We start from the raw sequence: 23643 nt of genomic DNA on the forward strand, positions 1-23643 counted from the left end.
AGCTATTAAAGATGACAAGTCAGTTGAAATTTCTGTTGTTTTAAAATGTTTATTAAAAAAATAATCCAAATAGAAAACTATACATAAAAATGTTGCTTAGGAAGAGAAAACAAACAATACACATCCATTAGTCACTCATTCCACATTCCAACACAAGAGCAGGCAGCAAGGAGCTAGTCTGGCTTGTCACACAGACTCCCTCGTGGACACATTACACACAAACACTAGACAATAAACAGTTAAAGAGTGACATTGTGCCAATGCCTGCTTCTTTGTAACAGGCTGTCCACTCACTGTGTAGCTGGCTGAGTAACATGGTGAAGTTCTACTACACTGGTCATAAGTGAGCTATCCTACCAGTCAATGAAGGACAGAGCAGGTCTGATTGACTAAGAGGCTCCAGAGGACTGGACCTATTTGTTCCTATACAGCGGCCTCAAAGAAGCACTTCACGTGTCGTTTATATACATTCTCAAGGTCTTTCAGCAAATTAAAAAAGTCTGTTAAAACAAGCACTGGTGTTCTCCAAGAGTGTAGCAATCCCAAGTGTAAATGACACCAACCCCTCTAAAGATGTGTGAAGTGACAAGGCATGGATGCAAAACAAAAATGAACTTGGTATGTCTGCACAAACGTGTGGACTACAGGTGACAAGTCTGTACAAAAAAACAAAACAAAAATGTAGTCAAAGAAAAAAATATTGGTCATTTAGGATATGCAGTACATAGGTTCTGTGAATGAAAGGAAAACAATCTATAAAAGGAATAGAGCATTTTTGCTGTAAATAATACTCAGTCCTGGGGATATGTAAACACTGCTTCAGTAAACAAAAAGTAACCTTGTTCCTTTCACCACACACTTACACAAGTAAATGGCACATAAATTAGATGTTAAATGACATGCAGTTTGTTGAAAGCCAAGTGATAAACAAACAAAAATACTCACTCCCTTCCTACCTTTCTTCGTGATACGCCTGGATAGCCAACAGCTTTGTAGGAGGAGCACAAACTCTCGTCAACCATAGGTTAACACAATGCATTCTGGGAGCATTTAAACATGGCTCAGGCAGCAAAACTAGCAAACCTTCACGCGATGGTAGATTTAAATGGCTAGTAAATGCTGTGTGGACATCAGCGTGATTTATACCATGTATCCATTTATATCCATATTGCACAAATCAAGATAGTCAAGCAAATTTAACAACAAATCCTCTAATTAAAAAAATTGAAATAAATTACATAAAAACAGGTGCACTAAAGAGATTATACAAGACAAACGGTAAACAATCTGTAAATAAACTCCCTTCATTACCAGTGCTTCATTGCCTTGTCCGTACCCACCAAGGCCAAACCAAGACAGTGATAATGAAACTCCAAGACACGCAAGGAAAACCCTGTACATTCAAATGAGTCCTAACAGCGTTCAGAGGGGTTGGCACTTGTAGCGGCATAGAAAGTTGTACTTCAATACCAAAATACAACCTCCATATAATAATGCCTCATAAAGCTGGTTCTCGTTCATGGACAAGAGGTTGTGATTTGACTCGGACAGAAGAATCTAGAACACACAGCTCCTCTCTAGTATGGCACTTCTAGTAGTCACATATCCCCTGTGACGACCCAGCTGCATACCTCACAGGACTCATCCCTGAACGCAGTGGCAGTTGGAACAGGGCTGTGTTATCCTCACCAGCTGAGGCTGCCTGGCACGCTAACCCTTCTCCGGTGCCGTGGGCCGCTGCGCTGGTTCTGGGGGGTGTAGCCATGGTTGTAGTTGTGACTGTAGTTGAAGGGGGGAGGCCCAATAGCAGGACTATGCTGGCTGGTCCTGTGGTACTGGTGTCCTTGGAGGCCATCTGCCTTTCTGTGTGGGTGTGGACTGGCCGTGTCCAGCCCAGGAGAGGGAACAGGTCGGGGAAACCGCTGGCCATTGTTCATGTACCCTGAACCCTCTGGATTAAACTGTCTGTCAGGCAGAGCGTGGACAGGCACATTTCCTGGGAGGGTCATCCGAACCTGCGACGAGGACACATCCAAGTTCGAGGAAGTGGTTAGTGCTTCAGGACTCAAGAGGGATCAGACGAGCAGGGAAAACATGACGCGGCAAACCATCAAGCTGAGAGAAACCAACCTGGGGTCTGACAGGCATGACGGCAGCTGGAGGGGGCCTGGCGTCGGGGAAGGGCAGGCCGGGCGGCAGACAGGCCCGGCTGAGGGGGTGCGCCTGGAGAGGAAGGGCACCACTGGGAGTGGACTCAGACTCCTGATGGGAACAAAACACCATGAAGTCAAGCCTTTGGTGAAAAGATGAAAGCAGTCAAGATGGTTGCCAAATTCTTACACTCCAGAGCGCTAAGGCTCTGTGACTTTTGGCAGGTGATTCAAACACTAGAATAATGCATCTTTGCTTCCTCGGCTTGTTGACTTTGTCTCTAATCTGACGCACTCAGACAGGTGTGAGCCTGCATGCCTCCCTAGACACCTCCAATCCAATCATGTTAGATCTCTCCAATGACTGGGGGGTAGACGGATAAATGAAGGTCTGGAGGGTCCAGACAGGGGACAGATGTCACTTCCCGACAGGGGCTGGGACTTACGATGTCACTTCCTGACAGGGAGGAGAGGGAGCATGCTGATGAGGAGCAGGGGCTGGGGAGGGACACAGGGGAGGGTGAGGGCGACTCGATGCTGAGTGGGGAGGGGCAGTCTCTCTGCTCCTCCATAGACAGAACCAGTCTGCCAAGGTCCGTCTCCATCGGGCCTGGGAGCACCGAACACATACATACATGGACAGACACGCACATGATCAGCTGGTGTACACAAACATAACCAATGGACCCAAAGACAGCAAGGACCCTCATCTGCATGTCACCAAGGAACTAGTTTGATCGAACAAGAAAATCTGGATTTCATTACCGCTGTTCTCCAGCTTGCCATTGTGCTTGGCCCCCCACTTCCTGCTGATCCACTCTCTGTAGCGCAGCACTTCCTGGCTCACTTTGATGATGCGTCCCATCATGCTGGGTCAAAAGATGATGCCATGTTATTACACAGAACAGCATTTACTGGCTGAGAGCAAGATACAATTTAAGCTATCAAAACCGCATTCCTTTAGATGGTCACTTATCACAGAAATACAAACAAACCTGAGACCCAGAAAATGTATCTAACGGCATTCTGAAGTGGTATATCCATCCACCTCCTGTCAGTTTCTCCAAACTACACTACTGCAGCTTCAGCACATCCTGCAAGGTAGGAACCCACCTGTCAGTCTCTTTGTTGGGGTAGGAACGAGCAAGCGGAGACACGGCATGACTCAGCACCATGTAGGCATAGTCAAAGACCTGCTTCACTTGGAGGACTCCATAGGAGCTCCTGCCCACATCGTTTCCTAACAGGAACAAATTGAAGACACCATTGAAGATTTTTTTTTAATTCATGCAAAAATACACTACATAACACTATAGAGAGGAAAATGGACTGAACAATACTTTATAAAAAGGACATCAGTGTTTCAGTGTTGTGGCAATGGAGCCTTCACACACACAATTCGTTTTTTTGTGCGCTTGCAAACCACACACTGCGGGGAGATTTCCATAAGTGAAATGTGAAATTCTTCATACACCGTGGATCCAAACTGCCTCAGTGCTCATGGGTGCTCTACAGTGCCAGCAGCAGGGGTGGCTCTTTGCGTACGGCTCTTCCTGGTCCTCCTACCTCTCCTGCTCCTGGTACAGCAGCTGAACTTAGCTCCCCTATGCTCCTGTCTTGGTTCTCCTTCACCTCCTCTGCTCTGTACTCCACCCACATCACATCTTAGCTTCCCTGCCTCATTGCTTGTCCTGTCTAGTAGAATATGGTCGATAAGATTGTATCTGGCAACAATGTAAAACAAAACCATTTAAAAATGTATGAAGGCATCTCCAAATAATTGTGTATCCATTTGCTCTCCTTTCAAAACGTTGCTGCCAGACAGAGACCAAACCCTCCTAGGTAAACAAGCTATTAGTTTGTGTGAGTGTGTCTAAAGAGAAAATACGGAGCTCTCCATTCTTCTCATAAAAAATATAAAAGAATCAGCAGTGGCGGTCATATTTCAACAGGTGAGTTTAGGTGAAACACTTGGAAATAGGGGGATTGACAAGAGATCCCACCCAGCAGCACTTGTGTTGCAGCATGGTGTGACCCAGCCTCTTTCTCCATGGAGTACATTTGTTACCTCACCTGGCTGGAGGGGGTCTTCTATACACAACATGGAGGGTCTGTTCCCATTGGTCATGCTCTTCACCATATCATCCTTGGCCAGGTAGGCACCCCCATTCTTCACCCGGATGCCTGTTCTCAAGTAGTTGAAGTCCCTGCCGTAAAGCTCCAGGAACTCAATCAGCAGGATGCCCAGGTTGAGGTTGGCACGCCTGGTGTCAATTCTGGGATGGAGCTGAAATACACCCAGGTGTTAGACCTATACAGCTTGTGTTTAGAGACCTACATCAGCTTGTGTTTAGAGACCTATACAGCTTGCGTTTAGAGACCTATACAGCTTGTAGTTGTTTTCAGCATTCTAATTTCCAGCAGAAAGCAAACGTGGTCCACCTCTGCTACAGAGGAGCCCTCAGCAGTGTTGAAATCTACCTGTAAGAAGCTGATGGCCATGAGGATGAGGCTGTAGGAGCTTATGCCTCCCGTGAACACCTCGTTCAGGTCCCTCTGCAGCAAGAACTGCTTCAGCACGAAGATCAGGTAGGGCAGGGCCGTGTAGCTCTGCAAGAGACAAGAGATGAGGAAACAGGAAGTAGCAATGTTTGATAACAGACTGTCATAGGGGGCTTACCTTCAAGTAGTCTTTGATAAGCCGGGCAGCTCTAACCCCAGTCTCAACATTGAAGCTGATGTCTACTTTGACCTCAGTCTTCTGGTCTGTCAGTTTGATGATTGGCACCTATGAGAAAGGATTCAAAGTTTGAGGATATAAAGAGAGGACAAATAGGAGAGAGGACATGAGGGGACTATCGAGATTGGGCCCGTGACTGACTGTGGCTTTGTCCAGGACTTTGATGGAGTAGGGCTCGGCCACGTTGTGTTTCCTGAGGGCTTGTTCAAGCTGGTGGAGGTGCAGAGGGGGGTTGACCCATTCTCCAAACACCACCAGGTCAATGTCACTGTAGCACAAAGAAGCCTGTGGTTATGAACAGGGCAGACCATGCGCACACTAATATATAACTGTGGGCCTCTTCCTGGTTACCTTGTTGGTAGATACAGCCCTGTACTGAAGCTCCCAAAGATCTCCACCTGCAAATTAACATGAAAAAAAACATCCATGGTCAAAACACAATCCCTGCTTGTGAGTGGTTTCAGTTACATCTATGTACGATGTGACGTAGGTTGGAAATCCATGTTAAAACTAGAAAGTGTGGGGTTCGAAAGTGTGGGGTTTGAACGTCTTTCTTGTGGACAACGCCCTGTTCCGGGCACAGACCCGAGCTGTAGGCCACAGGTTCTTGATGACTGTTTCTATCCTGGTCACCACCTCTCTCCTCATCGCCTCCTCTTCTGGGCGTGGGGACATGAAATTGAAGAAGTCTACGATTTCTTCATGCAGACTGGAAAAAAAGGACATTCAAGGGATACTGGTAGATCATGTTGAGAAACTTTATAAGCACACTGGAGCATTTAGCGTTGTGTTTATGTGCAACAATCCAGATAACCTTACCCATTCACACCTGGGCTGTACCTCCGGGTCTTCCAGAGGGTCCAGGAGCATGGGTTGTTACCAATATTTGTGTTGGAGAACAAATTGCAGAGCTCAGTAGTAGTTGTAGGATTACTATTTTTCCTCCGAAATGAATGTGCATGGTGTTGATTGTTAATTGCCGAAGGGGTGTGGACTGAATGTTGCCTGCGACGTTGTTGCGGGGTACTTTGCAAGAGAAGCTGGTGATACCTGTGATTGTGGACATTGTACGTTTGCTCACCAATAAGCTGATATTTACCTTCCTCATTTTCGATGTTCAAGTTGTCAATTCGCAAAGAGTCTACGGGTGAATTATCGGCCTCCGAATCTTGTGAGGAAGAGGAAAGCGAAAGGGAAGCCTTCCGTCTAAGACGTCTCTCCTCTCCCGCAGGCGCATTATCGCTATCCGTGCATTTGTCAAAAGAAACTCCTGACACATTTTTATAAAACCCACAACTCATAGCTGCCGTGTTTACACTGTGCTCATTAAAGTTCCGATGCGTGTTGGTACTTGAGTTTGCCTGAGAGGTTTCCCAAACCTGCATCCACAAGGAATTGGCAGGTCCTTTCTGCTCAGGCTGAATCCAACCAGTCCTAGGATCCATTAAACTTGTGAGGTGGAACCACCTTGTCACGGAATCCGACCCAGGCCAATTTGGACACAAGGTTCCTAGCAAAGGATTTGCACGATTATTTACTCTCTCCAGAAGTGCCTCGTGTCATTTTCTCCCTGTCCGCTTTTTCAGCGTCTGCCCAACTTCTCCCCGATAGTCCAATATGGCGTACATTTCGATAGATCCAGTTATACGCATGTCTGTGGTGATTCCCTGAACACACCCCCATTAGCACAACAGCTGTACCGAGGAGTGAATGAAACGAAGTGATTTGAAGTATAACGTTAATGGCAGGTCTACTGTGATCAGGTACCCCCAATTGAACCTCGCAAAATGTCGACAGCATGGAAGAAAAAAAATGTTATAGGAGGCTCAAACTCATTGTCCTTTTCAAATGTTATTGTAATGAATGAAGTTGTAATCAACTCTTATAGATTGGTCTGCATTTGAGTTAAGACTATAAAGGTCAATGGAAGGTCTTCTGTGATCAGGTACCCCAATTGAACCTAGCAAAATGTCGACAGCATGGAAGACATTTTTTTTAAATAGGAGGCTCATACTCATTGTCCTTTCTAATTTTATTGTAATGAATGAAGTTGTAATCAACTCATATAAATTGGCCTGAATTCGAGTTAAAACTATCTAGGTCATGGAGAAAGCACACAGCACATAGAATCATAATGTTTAATGTTTATATTTCAATTTGTAAAAGTACACAAACTCTGTATTTAACACATGTACAAAACATTTACAAAAGCAGACTTGATGCTCAGAACATTTACAAGTAAAAAAAAAAGAAGAAAGACCATAATCTAAACATTGGAAGAAGAAAAACCGACCCCAACATGAATAGATAGGATTGACCTTCTATCAAGAACACCTTTGGTCTGCATGAGCAAACAAAATGACAATGGTTCTGTGGAACGGTCACTAGGGATAACTCAGGGATTTTGTGTGGAACAGACAGGAGTGTGTGTGCACACAAGTTTGGTATGAGATATGATTCTCAGGTCTTGATTTGTCGGCACATGGAGGCTATCTGGGTGATGCAGCTGGTGACAGCCGGCGGGACGTGCTGGTTGGTGTCGCCACGCCAACCTGCCAGAGCCTCCAGAGCCTCCTTTGGGTTGCTAGGTGACAGGTCATAGATGGTGTAGACTGCTGCCAACTGGACCTCCCATGGCACACCTGGGAGTCAGGGGGAAAAGGTAAGACCAGACAGGGCATTCCTACTGCTGTATGTGTTTTATAGTCAAACTAATCCCAAATGAATCCCAAATTCCTTGCCCTATCGGATACCTCAATTACTCTAAAGGGAGAAAAAAAAAGAAGAGAAAAAAACATAAAAATAAAATGAAAACCCAACCCTCTATGATTACCCCCATTGTAAGGCAGATTTTCTGTGTACATGTAAAGCCTAAGTATCTGTAAGGTCAAGAGGTCCTGCAGCGAGACCGTCCACTGAGCAGAATATGACACACAGTCCAGACAGTTAGGAGACTGAGACAAATCATGTACAAAACAGGGCTTACGTGATTAACGACCCGTTCACCTGTTAGTGAATACTCTAGTGTATCAGTGTACTGACCACTGAAGACCCGTTAAGGAAGCAATTCTGTACATTCTATATCAATACTGTCCAAACTCATGTATTTAAGCATGGCTGAGAGACAGAGTTTCACTCATGCCATCAGTTTGTCTTGAACTGATTGGTTTATTAGTCGAGTACCCGGATCAAACAAAGAATCAAACCCGGATCAAACAAAGAATCAAACAACTTTCTGTTGTCGTGACTCCTTCCGGCCTGCCTTCTTCAGATAACCTCCTTAACACGCATGTTCTTCAATTTCTTTCCTATCCTCGCAGATAATTTATAGTGTGTGGAATTCATAAATAATTAAAGAGTGTAACCTATAGCCAATGAGTCTTTTTGAATCTTACCTTCCGATTTCCCATGCCTGCCAAACGTGTTGATGACATTGGCGATGGTCTTCACAGTGGAGCTGCAGTTCTCCTTCACACCCAGCTGTCCCAGACGACCTGACAAACACAAATCCCAGAGTTTCACCTCAACTGTGGATTACCATCACATCTTCTAGCCTTTGTTACACAGAATGAACATGTAAGTTAGAGATGGTACATGCATGACAGGGTTTCTATTGGTAAACAAACACTTACCAATGAGCCGCAGGACAGCAGCCACAGTAACATCCCGGACAGGCGCCTGCTGAGTCCTGGGCTGGATCACCCAGGCGTTCATCAGAGGCCACAGCTCTTTACTTGAATCGAAACATCAACAAAAACATTATGCTTCATTCACGGGACTAATGTTGGTCATTTTAGAAATTGGAAGTTCTAAAATCTTAGTAGTTTAGTCATCTAAACAAGTAAATAAGACAGTTAAGAAATATATGTTCAATGGCACTGACCAGCTGCCCTCTGTTACCTGAGTATGTTGTCGTAAGTCCACTGCCAGCGCTTGTGTGAGCACAGCAGGTCCAGGGTGAAGACCAGCTCCCATGCCGAGGTGCTGAGGTCGTCTCCCTGACGGGCGTGCTTCTGGAAGGACATATCTGTCCCCGCACGGAGAGCAGCCAGCGAGCAAGTGAGCATCTCGTCGATGTCACCAGGTGGGTTCTGGAGACGCAAAATCTGTGGTAATACTGGACTTGCAGGATAAATCACACTTTACATTTGACTTTCTGTCCTCTTTCACCGACTACTAGTACGACGCCTGAACATTTTAATCAAGTGTGAGATCAATGAACTATTCGATTTGATTTCATACAGATAGTGGTTCATTATACCTTCTCCCAGTCAAAGTAAGCTGTCAGACAGGTGAGCAGTTCTTCCGAGGCCTTAAGCCTGGTTATAGTGTGAATGGCTTGGCAAACAACACTTCTGTGTGAGAAGACATTGTGCCATGTGGTCAACATGAACAGAATGAGCTTTGCTGCGCTGGGGAAATCTGTGGTGAACACAAAAACATGGCTGTAAATGTAACAACGTACAGCTTGTTCTTGAACAACCCCCATTTAGCAACATTTAGCAGATGTCAGCAGCCAATGTCAAGGTTGTCCTAATTACTTTCTCTGAGGATGCTATATGCCAGGATGTGGGCTCTCTCCCGGTCTCTACGTTGTCGACACAGCCCAGTGTAGACCCTGCAGAAGGCCTGTAGGTGGTCCTCGCTCAGAACCTCTCTCTCCATTTTCAGTTTCAACAGAATGGCCGACATCAGTTCATCTGACAACTGGCAATAACATCAAATTAGCACGTAAGATTGGTAAAAAAACATTCTGTAAAAAAAATCTAAATGGACCCTTTTTGAACGCATATAAAACACGTATAGTATGTGAATGGTTTGATAAATACATGATTTAGTGGTGTGAGATGCATACAGTCTTACAGCAGTCCAACAAGAACTTGGCATAGTGCATAATGTGACAAACCTGACTGTTTTGGGAGAATTCACAGAGCACCTCCTTCTCCTCATCCCTCAGGACGGGCTTTTTTGTCCGGTTTCCCACAAACAGGTGGCTCTTGATTACTGGCAAGAGGTCAAAACACTGGGCTTCAATCTTTACGAATGCCCGGAAAACAGACATCGGTCTATCTGGTTCAACCTTTTCTTTAGACTGAGGGGTGGTGGTGAGGTGTGGAGGATCTCCAGGTAAGCAGTCCTTCTCAGGGACAGCTTCTTCTGGACCAGTTGGGGCAGAAGGACTAGGTGAACATGTGTCCAGCCTGAGCCTTTTGGCACTTTTCGGTAGCAGCATATTGACCCCAGTTCTCTTCCCTCTCAGCTCAGTTTTAGTGAAGGCGGTGGAGGAGGAGTTGATGGACTTGAAGCTGGATATCTGGCTGACGGAACTCACGGAAGTTGTGGTTCCACTCTCGGCCGCAGATATACCCAGGTTGACGTTTCCACGCAGGATACTGAGGGTCCGAGCGCGGGCAGAAAGTTCTGGATACATGCTGTCCAGAATCCTCATCGAGTTTTCCTGGGCGGGGCTAGAGGAGGACGGGGTGGAGTTTAGTGCCGATGAGGGGAGTCTTCCTGGAACAGGAACGGCATGCTTCGGGGTGGCTGAACCAAACTGCAGGGGTGATGACGGCACTCCATTGGCAGGTGGAGGAGTGTTGAGGGATGGTGAGTACTGGTGTGACATAGGAGGGGTCTCTTCCTGAGGAGAAACAAGTCCTTCCATTGGCGAAGGGAAGGATAGTTTCCCAATAGCCTGCCTTGGATTGACCAGTTTCACTGGTTTTGGGGGTGTGGCTGTCAGAGGTAGCACTAGAGGGCGAAGGGGTGGGCCCATTTCGGATCTGACTCGAACAATGCTCTTTGAGCGATGTGGTGGGGCCATGGGCAAAGTTTGGACATGGATGTGCTTGGGGACAACTTCCGAGTCAACTCCAGGACTAACAGTGGGATTTAGTCTTTCAAGGATAACTGCGCATGAACCAAGTAACCTTTCTGGTTCTTCTTGGGCACTGTCTTCTAATAAATCAATTTTTTGAGCATTAGAGTGAGATTCACTTTCACACTCAACATTAGAACTAGACCTCTCCTCAGAGTACAGTAGTTTTGGTGCATTCTTTTTGAGTTCATGATCACTTTGCTGGGACTCAGAAGATGGTAACGATACGACACTAATAATCTCATCTTCCTCTGTCACTACTTTGTCAGTATTTATCTTATCTTGATTTTCAGGTGATTGCAACGACTCTGTTATTAAAGAGGATGAAATACATTTCAGTTTATCTAAATTTTTCTTTGTTTTTGGCAACCCTGGGTCAGTAGGCAATGGGTCAAGTAATTTAGGTGTTGTAGCCATCTCGTCTTGCACATTTCTCTGCAAACTCGTCTGTAAACATTCTGTATAAACTTCAGAAAGTGAATGGACTTCCTCTTGTGGTCCCAGGCAATTCTGCCCAGTTGTAGAGTTCTCTGTACCAGATGGAGATTCTACCGTAGGTCCTTCCATAGTTCCAGTTGTCAAACCGTCACTGAGAGTATCAGGATTGTTGAGGCTCATTTGTGAAGCGTCATCACTCAAAGATTTCCCAGAGAGAGGCTGTACTGCTGGTTTAGCAGGCCCCTCATCTGGGACAACAGCTGGGTGAACCACAGTTACAGCTATGGAAGTGTTGGACTCTTCAACATCCATCCCAGCGAGATGATTTCCTTTGGTAGTTTCATCCTGGTTCTCCAGGACTTCACAATGGCTCTGTCTTTCAGTAACGGACACATCCTGCATATGCATGGGGAAATCTATAACAATGTCAGTGGATGGTTTTACAGATTCAGTCTTGGTACTTCTTGTCTCACATGGTTCTTTGTCATTCTCCAAGTTGGTGACATTCTCCTTACTGGAATTCAAAGATTGAGTGTTAATCTGTGACTCCAGAGACTCTGACATGTCTACAGCAGAACTTACACAAGCATTTCCACCTTCTTCATGTAAATTAATCACAATGGAGAATTTAGCGTCATGAGAAATGGGGTCAGTATCCGTGTCCATCATGATCACGTCCTCTGATCCATTTGTTGGTCCTGTAGAGGTCTCAGATCCTTGAGCTTGTCTCGTAGAGGTTTCAAAGACGATGTTGTGGTTTTGGATTTCTACCGAGTTTGAAGGCAAAGTCTCTTCTGAGGGCATCGGGATAGTTCCACCTGGTGGGTCCATGTCATCCTGTTCAGGAGATTTACTTTCATTCCCAGGCACATCCTTAATTCCACCATGAATCAATCTGCCAGCTTTGGTCCCCACAGAAACACTGTCAGTCCGTACTGAAGTCTCACAGAGGAGAGGCGGTTCTCCACCCAATCCACTCTTTACAGACAAGTTTGTGGTCTGCTTTTGAGATGATTCAGAGTTCACATCAAGAGCACTTGTTTCAGCTGCGGTGACGGTGGAGGAGGAGTCTTTTAGAGTGTCCTGTCCATCTCCTGAATCCACTGGATCGTCTTCACACTCCTGTAAACATGACAGTAAATGGACCTTATTGACACTAAATTGTGACAGTGTACTGAATATGAAATTCTTTTTTAAAGCGTTTGCACTTTGCCTTTACACCCTCTTTAAAAGTAATGAATGAAGAGACTGAATGAAGAATGAAGTTGTTCTTACCCATGGAGCTGAAGAGCCTGGCATTGGTGAAATAGCTGGAGGCAGTGGTTTAAACCAGTCCAGGATGGCCTTCACATCTCTGCTACACTCCTGTTCCTCACTGCAGGGCAGCTTATGCTCACACGCTTGTTTTCCCATTTTGCAGTTGACAACTGCAGGGTTGTGGTTTAAGTGCTCTTTGGACCGCTTTTTCTTCCTGTCAGGTTTTACCTTTGAAACAGTTAAATCTTGTGAGAACACTTTGGCTTTGACAGGTTTTAGGGTTGGCGTGGAGGTGTTCTGAGATGAGGTGAGAGAAAGGTGGATGCCATGAACACTCAGTGCAGCTTGTGATTTCTGAGATTTTGTAAGTTGAGGTAAGCATACATCTTTCACAGCAGGGGTTAATATTTGCCTGGTGCCGTTTTCTACCAATCCTGAAAGATGTAAAAAAAGAGTCAGTGGTATCAAATAACCCATCAATTTGACTGTTTAATGTCACAACAGGTGAAGGAAACCAACCAGAAAAACATTCTGTCTTTGCTGTCTGTGAAGATACAGGTTCTACACATGACCAGAGATCTGCTAGGAGCCTCTGGAATCTTTCTGCAAAATGAACAGTGTAGCTTGATGATTTTTGCTTTAAACCCATTTAACAGGACAATAGTGTTCTTTCTCGTGATACAAAAAAGGACACTTGATGAAACACCTACCCTTATCAACTCCTGGTTTTTCTGTTTCAGTTGCTTGAGTTGAAGTGCTTCTAACTTCTGAACAAGAAGAAAATAAATATCATTTTGATTACAAACTAGTGACTGAGAATGGTTCTGAAGAAAACAAATGGGATGGTTCGTACTTACCCTTATTATTTTGCTTCTCCAATTTTTCAACTCTTAACTGCAAAACAAAAACAGAAACAAATCCAATACAGCATAAATCAAAGGTTCGCTATAGCAATATAAAATAACAACAAAACATGCTTTGGGATTTTAGTGCCTATACCCGATTATCTAGAAGACTTCTCTCTAATTTACTCTTCTCTTCTTGCAACTCCGATATCATACGATCCTTCTTCAGATTTGACTCTGAAAGTGAGCCACCAGGCACAATATTTACACATTACTGCAAGTAAAACTAAGAAATATAACTAGGAATAGTTTATTTAATGTAAGAAACTGTACCAACCTTGAAATACTTTAAGTTGATTTTCTACGATGATATTTCTGTAAATAAGATTTTGTAAGTAATGAGCAAATTTGGAGTGAATTGTGAGAAACATTTTTTAAAGGGGATGATGTCCTGAATTAATAATCAAGTCATACATATTTAACAATTTGGCGTTCTTCTCTCTCAGGTTGTCCAATTGATCAGCCACCTTCTGACACACCATCAAGGACGCCTGAGTAGAAAGATGCATCATGCAATCAAGCTTGGCCACAACAAGCCAAATCCTATTTACAGTTTAAACAGGAAATGCATGTCCAATATTTCAGTTAGGTCTTCAAGCTATAACAGGAGACTTCAGTCTTCAAATACTGAGATTCAGTAAGGGCAAAGAGCATGCTTTCTTAAAAATCCCAATAACTCACCTGTGCTTTCAGAGATTCATTTTCAAATGCTGCCTTTTCAATCTTCAGGTGTGCATTTTCAATGTTATATTTCTCAGCTTTCTCTAATGAAGAAATTGGCAGTAAGAATGAGTAATGTGGATTTAACAGCACAACAAAAGATACAAGGATGATTCAAACTGTAGCAGTTTATTCATGACACACCCTCTGCTTCCTTCAGCTGGTTCTCAAGTGTCTTTCTTCTGTGAATGAGAAACAGAGGTCAACCACAACATAGTAGACCATGAAAAGGCTCTTTGTAGCAGCATCAGGAGGTTGTGTCTTACAGCGCCAGAGAGTTGTTGTTCTCCTCTTTCAGCTTGTCCACATCTTCTGTCATCTGCTGATGGACCTTCAGGCTGACCTTCAGGATGGGTTCATCAGGACATTATGAGTAGATGGATGGGCAACTATCCTGATGCAAGGTGCAGAAAGTAGCTTTATCTTTTGAATGTTTAACTAGAGTTCTCATACCCGCGTCTCTTCCAGTTCTGTCTGCATCACTTCATACTCAAGGTTTCTTTTCTCCAGCGGAGCCATTTTCAGCCGCAGCTCCTCTAGTTGTGCATGCAAGTTGCTAGTGTCACTGCAAGGACAGGGAAGGCTGGTTGGTTACTTATCAGTTGCACGTATGAACGTCACAGACCACAATAAGTCTTCTATTAAGGCATATGCGACGATTGGATTCAGTTATGAGACTCTAGGTATTAAACATTACTATACTGGGTCATGATGACTGAAGAACTAGCTACGATAGCTTGCAAACAAAAGCTAATGTCAGGAAAAACGTTCAATACTTACTCGGAATCGATTATCTTTTGTTTCAATTTCACGAAAGCCGCCACATATCCAGTCAGACTCTGTTGTAATCGTTAAACAAAACGTCAGTTATGTATTGTTGAGGGAAGCTTCCTAATAGTTAGTCACAACTTACCTCATGCAGAACAGTGCAATTTTGACAGGCTCCAATAGTGGCGTCCGCTGCGATTTTTACCAATTTTGAATGATTCTCCCCAGGCATCATAATAAAACTGAGGGCATCTACAAATACCAAAACAATGACGTTATTCAGTAAACAAAACTGCGTAAATATGCTAGAGAAAGTTGCCGCAGATGCTAGCTAAATAACTTCACAACAACTTTCGCGTGCACCACGTTGACCGAGGACCCCAATGTGGACCCGGGCTATTCTAAGAAATGCCAGTCTACAAATAAAACAAGGGTGTCCTGGATAGACAGTGTAAAAACGATTTACAACATGATATATACATATTGTTATATATATTTATACTTAATTCATTGAAATTATTAAGTATTCTCAACCGAACACTATATTTGCATATCAAATACAAATGGTTACACATTTGCAGGCAACAGACTGAGAAGGGCGCAATTAAACCAACCCAGAGGCAGGCACGAAGGTACTGTTAATAGTAAACAAGTGTCAGAGGTACTCGATAGCTCACACATGGTGATAGGGGACTTTTTTTTTTACTGAAAACATCTTACCTATTATACCTTTAATTAACTAACTAATGGTTATATACTGTTTTCCATCACCTGCCCAGTAAAAGGTGTAGGTTTTTCTCACCATTAGGCCCCACATTTTGGCCCGGGTTTATGATGCTCATGACTGCCTTGTTTTCCATTTGTGTCTTAACTAGCTAGGTGAAGCAGCTGGTGGATACAGGCCCACTTACTTAAGTTCAGAAACAGGTTGGTCTTTGTACAAATTAACCGATAAAAGGGATGAATATGACCTGGGGTCTCATTTATAAAACTGTGCGTAGGATTCTTACTAAACAAGCTAGCCTACATCACTTCCTTCTTCATCTTGTTATAATTTAATGTCGAGCCGTATACATTCACTACTGCAGGAAAATATTGAATATCTTGTTCCGGTCCATGGTTATGTTAGATAAAACGAGGGTGCTAGAATTGCGGTCCTGAAACTGCGGTCCTTCAGCTCCCCGGCTCTGCAGGTACGTGCTACTCGCATAGATGACACTCATAGACACTCTCTGGGCAATAGGTGTTGAGGGCCCCCTACTGCTCATTACATATTATTATTACATGGCAACGACGGTACGAGCTTTCTGATTGGCTAATGGGGAGTCATGCCAGACGCGTATTGCCCTCAGCGGTCAATACGGCTCCGTATTGCCCTCTGACGTCATATTCAAAATGAGCGACGAGTCAGCTGCTGAGTTTTACTATCCAGATGACGCTGAAAAGATTTGTCATCAAAAATGCGTGGATGAAGACTAGACTCTTTTAATCACTTGTGTCGTTATTTTGTGTTGAAATTAAAGCCATTTTAGCAGAACCATGTTGTCCGCTTTCTATGAAAAGTAATGTTGCTAGGCAACACATGAAACACAACGTGAGAAGACTTGAGAGCTAGCTACAATTAGGGTACCATTTATTTTCGTTTACAAAATGAAAAGAAGCTAAAAAAAAATGACATATAATAAACTACTTACTAACCTCGACCGTTCGGTCATGCCGGGAAATATCAAATCTCGGCTTTGCCGTATCAACCTCGCTTTCGCTCGGTCGATACGTTCCAGCCTCAGTTTGATATTCCCCGGTGTTACAAGCCAACTGGTTTTCAAGCCAACTGGTTTCCCAGCTATGCGTGCACCTATCAGTCCGCCTCTATCACCAGATTCGTCACAAATTCACAAACATATTACTGACGATTCTCAAGTCGGATCTCATATTTGCTGCGGCAAATATAAAGTAGGCCAATAGGCTACGTGCGCACTACATTAGGCTACCCGAATGTAGGCTACTCATCACGTATTTGGAGTTGTCTCAAGGCAATAGCCATATTAACCACGATATCACAGATTCTAATGGTACCACATATTGCGAAGTAATAGCCTACTTAAATCGTTTCTGCATGATATAGAAACGTGGGCACAGACGTGATCATACTTCTGATAATCATGGCAAGGTAAATCTAAACCATCTGTTTTGGGTGAACTCCAGTAGCCTAACCCCAAAAGATGTGGTTAATATGGCTATTGCCTTGAGACAACTCCAAATACGTGATGAGTTAGCCTACATCAGGGTGGTGTCTACGGTAACTAGTTGATTCAGAAGAACAAAAACAACATGTTGCCTGAAAGCCAACGCCTACTTAAAAAATAAGTGACCATTACATGTATGTGCTTCAGTGGCTCACGGTATAACGCAATGATTTGTAAATATGCAGGTGTTTTTGCTCGTGGGATCGAATCCCACTTCATGCGAGCCTGCAAATGTTTTATTTTGTCTCCATTTATTTTGTCGCAAATGGTAGCCTAATGTAATGCGCAGGTAGCCTATTGGCCTACTTTCATATTTGCCGCAGCAAATATGAGATCCGACTTGAGAATCGCCAGTAATATGTTTGTGAATTTGTGACGAATCTGGTGATAGTGGCGGACTGATAGGTGCACGCACAGCCTTAACATTGGGAAACCAGTTGGCTTGAAAACCAGTTGGCTTGTAACACCGGCATGACCTCACTCTCGGTTAGTTAGTATTTACTACAGGCTGCATCTGGTTTCCCATAGGTTCTGTTTCCTTGGTAACCTGAATATCTAGGAATGTAGCCTAGTATTCCCGTCTTCCAAATTTCACTGGAGGAGGTGATGCCACACGTGTTATAAATTATAAGACAAGGACGCCAACTCTCACGCATTGGCCGTGAGACACACGCAGTGGTTGGCCCTACAACAACAACAAAAATCTTGTTCCTTGGAAAAGTTGGCAGTTGAATATTTGCCTACGTTAACCCCCTTAACGTTTAATGGTGGAACCATCTGTTGATAGAAAAAAAAAGAGCCTATTATTCTTTGCACAACTGCTCCACATCACTGATAAACTGGCAGGAGACTGCTGCTCTACCAGAGAATTTCAGATTGACTGTGAAGAAAATATACGTAATAGGACCTACCGGTGATAGTTTGGTTCGGCGCTCCCTATTAGTTGTGAACCCATTTCTTGTTCCCTGAAAATGTTTTGTATAATCTTGAAATGTTCATCATTTTTAGTTTATTTTCTTCTCCCCCTTTTTACCATTTTAGGTTATTCATGGGTTATTGTACTGCTTACATTTCTATAAAAGCAGGAACAATTTTCTAAAACTTTTGATTGGGCGTGTAGGGCCTACTTGAAAACAAACAATGGTAATGTACAACCAATCCAAATCCTTTCACATCTCAAAGCACATGTCTTCCAAACCTATCTGGACTGTACTGCTTTCCTTTCCCTGAGGGGGAAGTGGTGAGTGATGAGCCCAACATGCATCTACATGCATACAGTATTCATCCCAGCACACATCAGCTCAGCTAAATACTCTATCCATCTCTCAGCAGTGTATTTATCAGGAAAGCAAGTCCATCTCAGAAAAGACATCTGACAAGACCATAAAGGTGGAAACGAAAGTACAAGGGTGCACTCAGAGATTCCACAATCTGTAAGAAATAAACAAACAAAAATCCAAAATAATTTTTCAAGGTTTCTGCGTTATGGTGAGATAGCAAAAACGGTTTATTTGTAGTTTAATCACAGGATAGTGCAACCATTGTGTCTTGCAACTGCACCCTTGTCCCAATCACCCGTACTTCCTTCTTACCCAGGTGGGAAAAAAAGTACACTTTAGAGTATTTCAAACATATTCACATTTTCAATAGGCTAGTACATTTGAAATAGGCCTATAGTAAGAAAAAGTGTACTATCTGTGAATATATAAAAAGTATACTGCCATCATGCTTTTACCAATTTTAACGTTTATAGGCCTACTTTGAACACACTTTAAAAAATGTTATACTATACGGTACACTTTTAGTAAATATATTATAAAAAAATATATACTTTAAATAAAATGTATATGTTGGCTAATTTCTTAAGTATACTACTGGAACTTTGTTTTTAAACATATTATTTGTATATTTATGGTTATAACCTTAACTTTGAATCCTGCAAGCGCACTTTCACATGTCTTCGCTTCTCCCTCACATTCTGAAAAGCAATTAGAATGGGAACCTACAAATTCACCGCTAAGAATCACAGTAAGATCCTGTGATCCAGTTTGGATTGGCATAAACTATATAATACGAAGCAGGCATTTCTACAGAAATTCATTGGAAACTCGAACTCCCCAATCATCCAGGTTTCTGGGTTTGGGGCGGGGTGTGAGGAGTGTCAGAACAATGCATAATTTGGGTCCATTTCTGCTCGCGCACTGCAGATAACTCACCAGCCCGGTACAGTAAGTGCACGCAATTTACGCGTAGAAGTGTTTTGCATGGATTTGTTCTCTGCCAGATTTTGCGTTTAAGGATTGTCTATGGTGCTTTTACATCGCCAAGTTTTGTTTGTTTGTAATGCATGTCGTTTTATGCATTACCAATTTCTGCAAAGATGTGTGTGTCTAACAAACAAAGGCTATGTCTAAAACATACTGTGTGTGAAACTGTTGCTTTAGCGTATAGATTTGAAATTGAGCTAAACCTTTTGTTGTCTACATTTTCAATGCTCTAAAATGCATAAGGTACATGTTTCTGAGATACTAGCCTATGCATTAACTCATGAGTTAATTCATTTATTAATTATCAGTTACAAATGTCCGTTATGCATTTTTGTAGTAGGGCCTAGACCAGGAGGCTATTATGCAAAGCGACTTAGTTTGTTATTTGACCCTGACAGTTTCTATAGTCGTCTAATTAATACTGCTTATTGTTGTGTGTATACACAAACTCTAACCCTAATATCGCTCAGTGCTGACAAGGGTGCGTAAATTTAAGCATTCAAAAATGTTAGAACAGGTAAGGGGGTTTTTGGCACTCCGCTTCGCGTCGTGTCTAACAACTTCTCTTACCTGTTCTAAAATCAGCGTAAACCACGGACTCGCGGGGCTTATTGCTTTTTTTAAACTGTTACTACAAATATTTGATATGGTTTCATCAATAAAAACAATTAGAAACAAAATAGTTTAATAATAAACCGTCATTCTTCCGCTACTACAAAGTATAGTTCCTTCATAAATCGTTGCCACGCAACAGCCAGATGGACATCTTTGCCGTCTTTTTCAATTTGAAATATTCGATGCGCAGTAATATGGAATGTTAAAGAATGTTATGAGGACAACCTGTGAGGTTATGCTGGATTTTACAACGGCATGGAACGCGATATAGCCAATCACAATCAAGGATGGGAACAACCAGTTTTAGAAGTTTAATTTAGAACCTCACAGTATCTCTGGAATCCGTTAATGAAAATCTTAAGCATCACTCTTTATATAAACCTCCAGGATTCTCTCCGTGTTCCTTGTGATTATCCTAGTACATGAAGGACCAGAAAATGAACAACCTGAGCATGTGTGTGTTAAACTTACTTTTGTACTTATTCTAACCTTACCGATACAACCTTAGCTTCATAATTATGTATGAGTTTTGAGAGGTACACATAATTTACAGGGAGGTATTATTCTGAGCTCAAATAGACCGAGTGACACAGTCTAGATGACCACTAGAAGTTATTTGAGAGTCTGGTGCCCCCCCTCCTTTCTATCGTGAAAAACTCTGTTTAGAGGACACTTTGGCATGGGTGAAAGTTATAGGCCTCATGAACATGTCTTTTAGGGGCCCCTGTTCCCAGAACTTTGTCTGAAGATTGTGGCTTAACAAGATGTTATCTACAGAATGCAGTTTAGAAGAAAATAACAGATGCAGGTCTGGTTGACTATCAGCTGTAATTGTCAGGTCAGGAAGACTTTTCAGCGTATGTTTGATGTTAGTTAGAATTGAAACTCAGTGCACGATGTGCAGCCATGTAAACTTGCAGCTGTAAGGGGATGGGTCATTTCCCTTTACACAGGCAGGACCACACACACATTCATGTGGACGTACGGTGCATGCCTACAGGGATAAACTTGTAAGTATTATGCACACAGGCCCACACATACACACACAGCCCCTAAACACATAAGATAATTCACCTCAAGGTTCTTGTCTAAAAACCAAGCAGAATTGTAGGTCCATTAATCCAGTCAGTGTTTATGGTTTCCTGTTGATATGGTTGGGGTTGGGTGTTCTCCATCTTGATTTTATCTTAATGATGTTTATGACAAATTGAAGTTGTGGACAGCTGAAAATACACAGATAATTGTATTGTTTGACAAGAATATTTACAGTTGCACCACCTTTACTTTATGCAAACAACTTTAAACTATAAATAATTTGACTGGAGACACCAATGAGTAAAACTACAATGTCCATCGTATTTGATGACCCTTTTAAAGCCAAATAATATGTGATGACTAAGCAAATTAGGTTTGTAGGGATGGAGAATTACCAATAGCTAGCTAGAAAACTATAACTTGGATTTCAATTTCAGAAATCCAACCCTGTTTTGAGTTTCCTAATGAGGAATTTCCTCCTGATAGCTGGAACCAATCAGCAGGAGCGTCTAACCATCCAGGGAACGGGTGGAACTAATTGCTCAATTCCAAATGGTCTAAAAGTAAATTAAATGTAAATTAGTTGGCGCTAAACAACATAGTTCATAAAGAAAATTACATGTGTTCATGTTGCAAACCATTTATCAGGGTTAGAAGTACGTTCTCCCCAGTTAAAGTAACCCCTGAATGAACATGTTCTAAGGCAGCCAGTGATTATGCTTTGTGATCGGACTCTATGATGGATAGGCCAAACAATGGGGCCTCCTCTGTGCAGAACACATGTATACCCCCAACCATGCATCTGAAATCTCCACATCTGTAGCAGAGAACAGAGTAGTCCTGGAGTTTTCTGAACACTGGTGAAATAAACAGAGTTTGGAGGTCTATATACAGATCTGGTTAACTTTATACAGATACCCTAACCAACGTAAAAAGGATGTAAAGTATTTTAGTCAGTGTCACTCAAGTGACTCTTGTTTGAAATGGCATGCTTGATTATATCCAGGTGTTTCAAATTAGAACGACCCCCTCATTTCCTGAACAGCATTCAGATAAATCTTGGGGCCTCACACAGAATATGGTATGCAACACGCGCATACACACATAGACACACACACAAACACACAAACTCTGGATATTTGCTACGATATGGTGCACTGCCTGTGCTGGGAGTTTTCCAGTATGTTTGAGAGTTTGAACAAAGTAATTTACAAAGATCTATAAACAACACAATAAATGTGAAGTCTTCCACCTATTGTGACGGTGACATATTCAAACCCAACAACACTTCAGCTGGGTGAAAGGTATTGGGTAGACCTTGTTTATTGCACTGTTGCATTAATATTGTCTTTGGTTGTTTAGGTTGAATGATAGAGAATAATTCTAAAACAATCCTTGTTGTTGCCATATAAGGTGTGCTTGCCTTAGAAGTAGCCAACCAGGGTTGGGTTACGACATCGGGATGAACCATGCATCTGAAATCTCAAGCCTTTTTACTTTGGTGTACCCTGTGCAGTTCTATGGGCGTCTGTGAAGCCCTCTGTGATATTGCTTGTAAAAAGGGCCAAAGAAATCAAATTAAGTTTAATACTGAAACCACAAAAAGAACATCCCACAAGAACTAACACTTAATAAGAACAAAACATAAAATATTTACAACATAGTTACTGAACATCCTTAATGAAACAAGTTTGCTTCTTCAAGTGTTGGCCTCAGTACAACCTTCCCACTTTGTGATTAACTACTGACAAGGCCTCTAAACACTCTGGACGACTTCAGAATTTATAACAAACAAACTTCAGTATAACTGTCTGATGCAGAGACTGCCTCTGAAGGGGAATTAAATCAACATCTCCCCAAAGGCATCGTTTTATTCAGAATTCAAACACTTGTTGAGTCTATATTTGGTTTCCTGAAGTAATTATATTTATCTGAGGCCTGAGCAGACAAGATTGTCATTGCAATTAGAACAAAGAAAAGACTCTTATCAAAACCATGTTTTTTCTTGTAAGTTGTAGCACCTCCCTTAAACCTAATTTAGGATGGCCAGGGATGGTATTAAAAATAAAAATCATGCAGCAAATTCTTATTGAAGCAAGAGAAGCCAGGTGATTAGTGATGTTTGTTGCAGTTACAGATTTGCTGAGAATCTAAAGATAGAAACCAGAAGGGAGATGATGCTTTATCACATCATGCACATCGTTGCTAAATTATGTCACGCAAAGAGACAGATAGAGATATAAATTCAAGGCATCGGATGTCAGATTTTTCCTGTATAAGTCAAAACAACACTGATGTGAATCCAGCCCATTAAAAATGTGGTTGAGCTGTGTTACTCACACCCAAAGGCATTGTGGCTTCTCGAGTGCTTATCCTCCATAGTTCACCCCCATAGGCTCCATGTGCACCAAATGTAATTAAGAGGAGGAGGAGTCAATGTGGAAACCATTACAATCTTCTCTGGCATTAAAAACATGTGTTGCCATGCGGCACTTTGCAAGGCATGTCAGTTATATAACTTCAAACAAAGTTTTTCAGTGCCCTTTGCCATGTTTCCCTTTGATATGTTAAATCACATTGTCAACCATGACTTTGATGTATGTAACAACTGTTCTCTGGTTTTC

General features: G+C 42.6%; 2 protein-coding genes across 7 annotated transcripts; both read right to left on the reverse strand.

The window, feature by feature from the left end:
• Window positions 1-29: 29 nt before the first annotated feature.
• Window positions 30-6506, reverse strand: LOC146300996 (terminal nucleotidyltransferase 4A-like). Of its 4 annotated transcripts, XM_084708565.1 has the most exons (14): window positions 5990-6119; window positions 5710-5738; window positions 5476-5599; window positions 5242-5288; window positions 5032-5158; window positions 4831-4938; window positions 4632-4760; window positions 4224-4437; window positions 3717-3845; window positions 3264-3390; window positions 2916-3019; window positions 2597-2760; window positions 2131-2262; window positions 30-2015 (listed from the first exon to the last, which is right to left on the reverse strand). In XM_084708565.1, the coding sequence occupies exons 1-14, from the start codon at window positions 5996-5998 to the stop codon at window positions 1686-1688; spliced, it is 1773 nt and encodes a 590-aa protein (XP_084564691.1). In that variant the 5' UTR covers window positions 5999-6119; the 3' UTR covers window positions 30-1685. The 4 variants fall into 4 exon arrangements, with proteins under 4 accessions (XP_084564691.1, XP_084564689.1, XP_084564690.1 ...); XM_084708563.1 differs by having other exon boundaries at window positions 5710-6506; XM_084708564.1 differs by lacking the exon at window positions 3717-3845 and having other exon boundaries at window positions 5710-6506.
• Window positions 6507-7014: 508 nt separating this feature from the next.
• Window positions 7015-15235, reverse strand: ice1 (KIAA0947-like (H. sapiens)). Of its 3 annotated transcripts, none has more exons than XM_084708569.1 (21): window positions 15002-15235; window positions 14869-14927; window positions 14542-14653; window positions 14355-14431; window positions 14233-14270; window positions 14050-14132; window positions 13783-13859; window positions 13646-13683; window positions 13463-13545; window positions 13321-13357; window positions 13174-13230; window positions 12983-13066; window positions 12848-12897; window positions 12482-12691; window positions 9797-12328; window positions 9432-9597; window positions 9152-9312; window positions 8791-8981; window positions 8523-8623; window positions 8286-8384; window positions 7015-7532 (listed from the first exon to the last, which is right to left on the reverse strand). In XM_084708569.1, the coding sequence occupies exons 1-21, from the start codon at window positions 15089-15091 to the stop codon at window positions 7351-7353; spliced, it is 4527 nt and encodes a 1508-aa protein (XP_084564695.1). In that variant the 5' UTR covers window positions 15092-15235; the 3' UTR covers window positions 7015-7350. The 3 variants fall into 3 exon arrangements, with proteins under 3 accessions (XP_084564695.1, XP_084564694.1, XP_084564693.1); XM_084708568.1 differs by having other exon boundaries at window positions 12482-12760; XM_084708567.1 differs by having other exon boundaries at window positions 12482-12897.
• Window positions 15236-23643: the final 8408 nt, after the last annotated feature.

This window comes from Hypomesus nipponensis, chromosome 2 (assembly GCF_054491055.1).
Source record: "Hypomesus nipponensis isolate SF chromosome 2, ASM5449105v1, whole genome shotgun sequence".
NCBI classification, from domain to species: Eukaryota; Metazoa; Chordata; class Actinopteri; order Osmeriformes; family Osmeridae; genus Hypomesus; species Hypomesus nipponensis.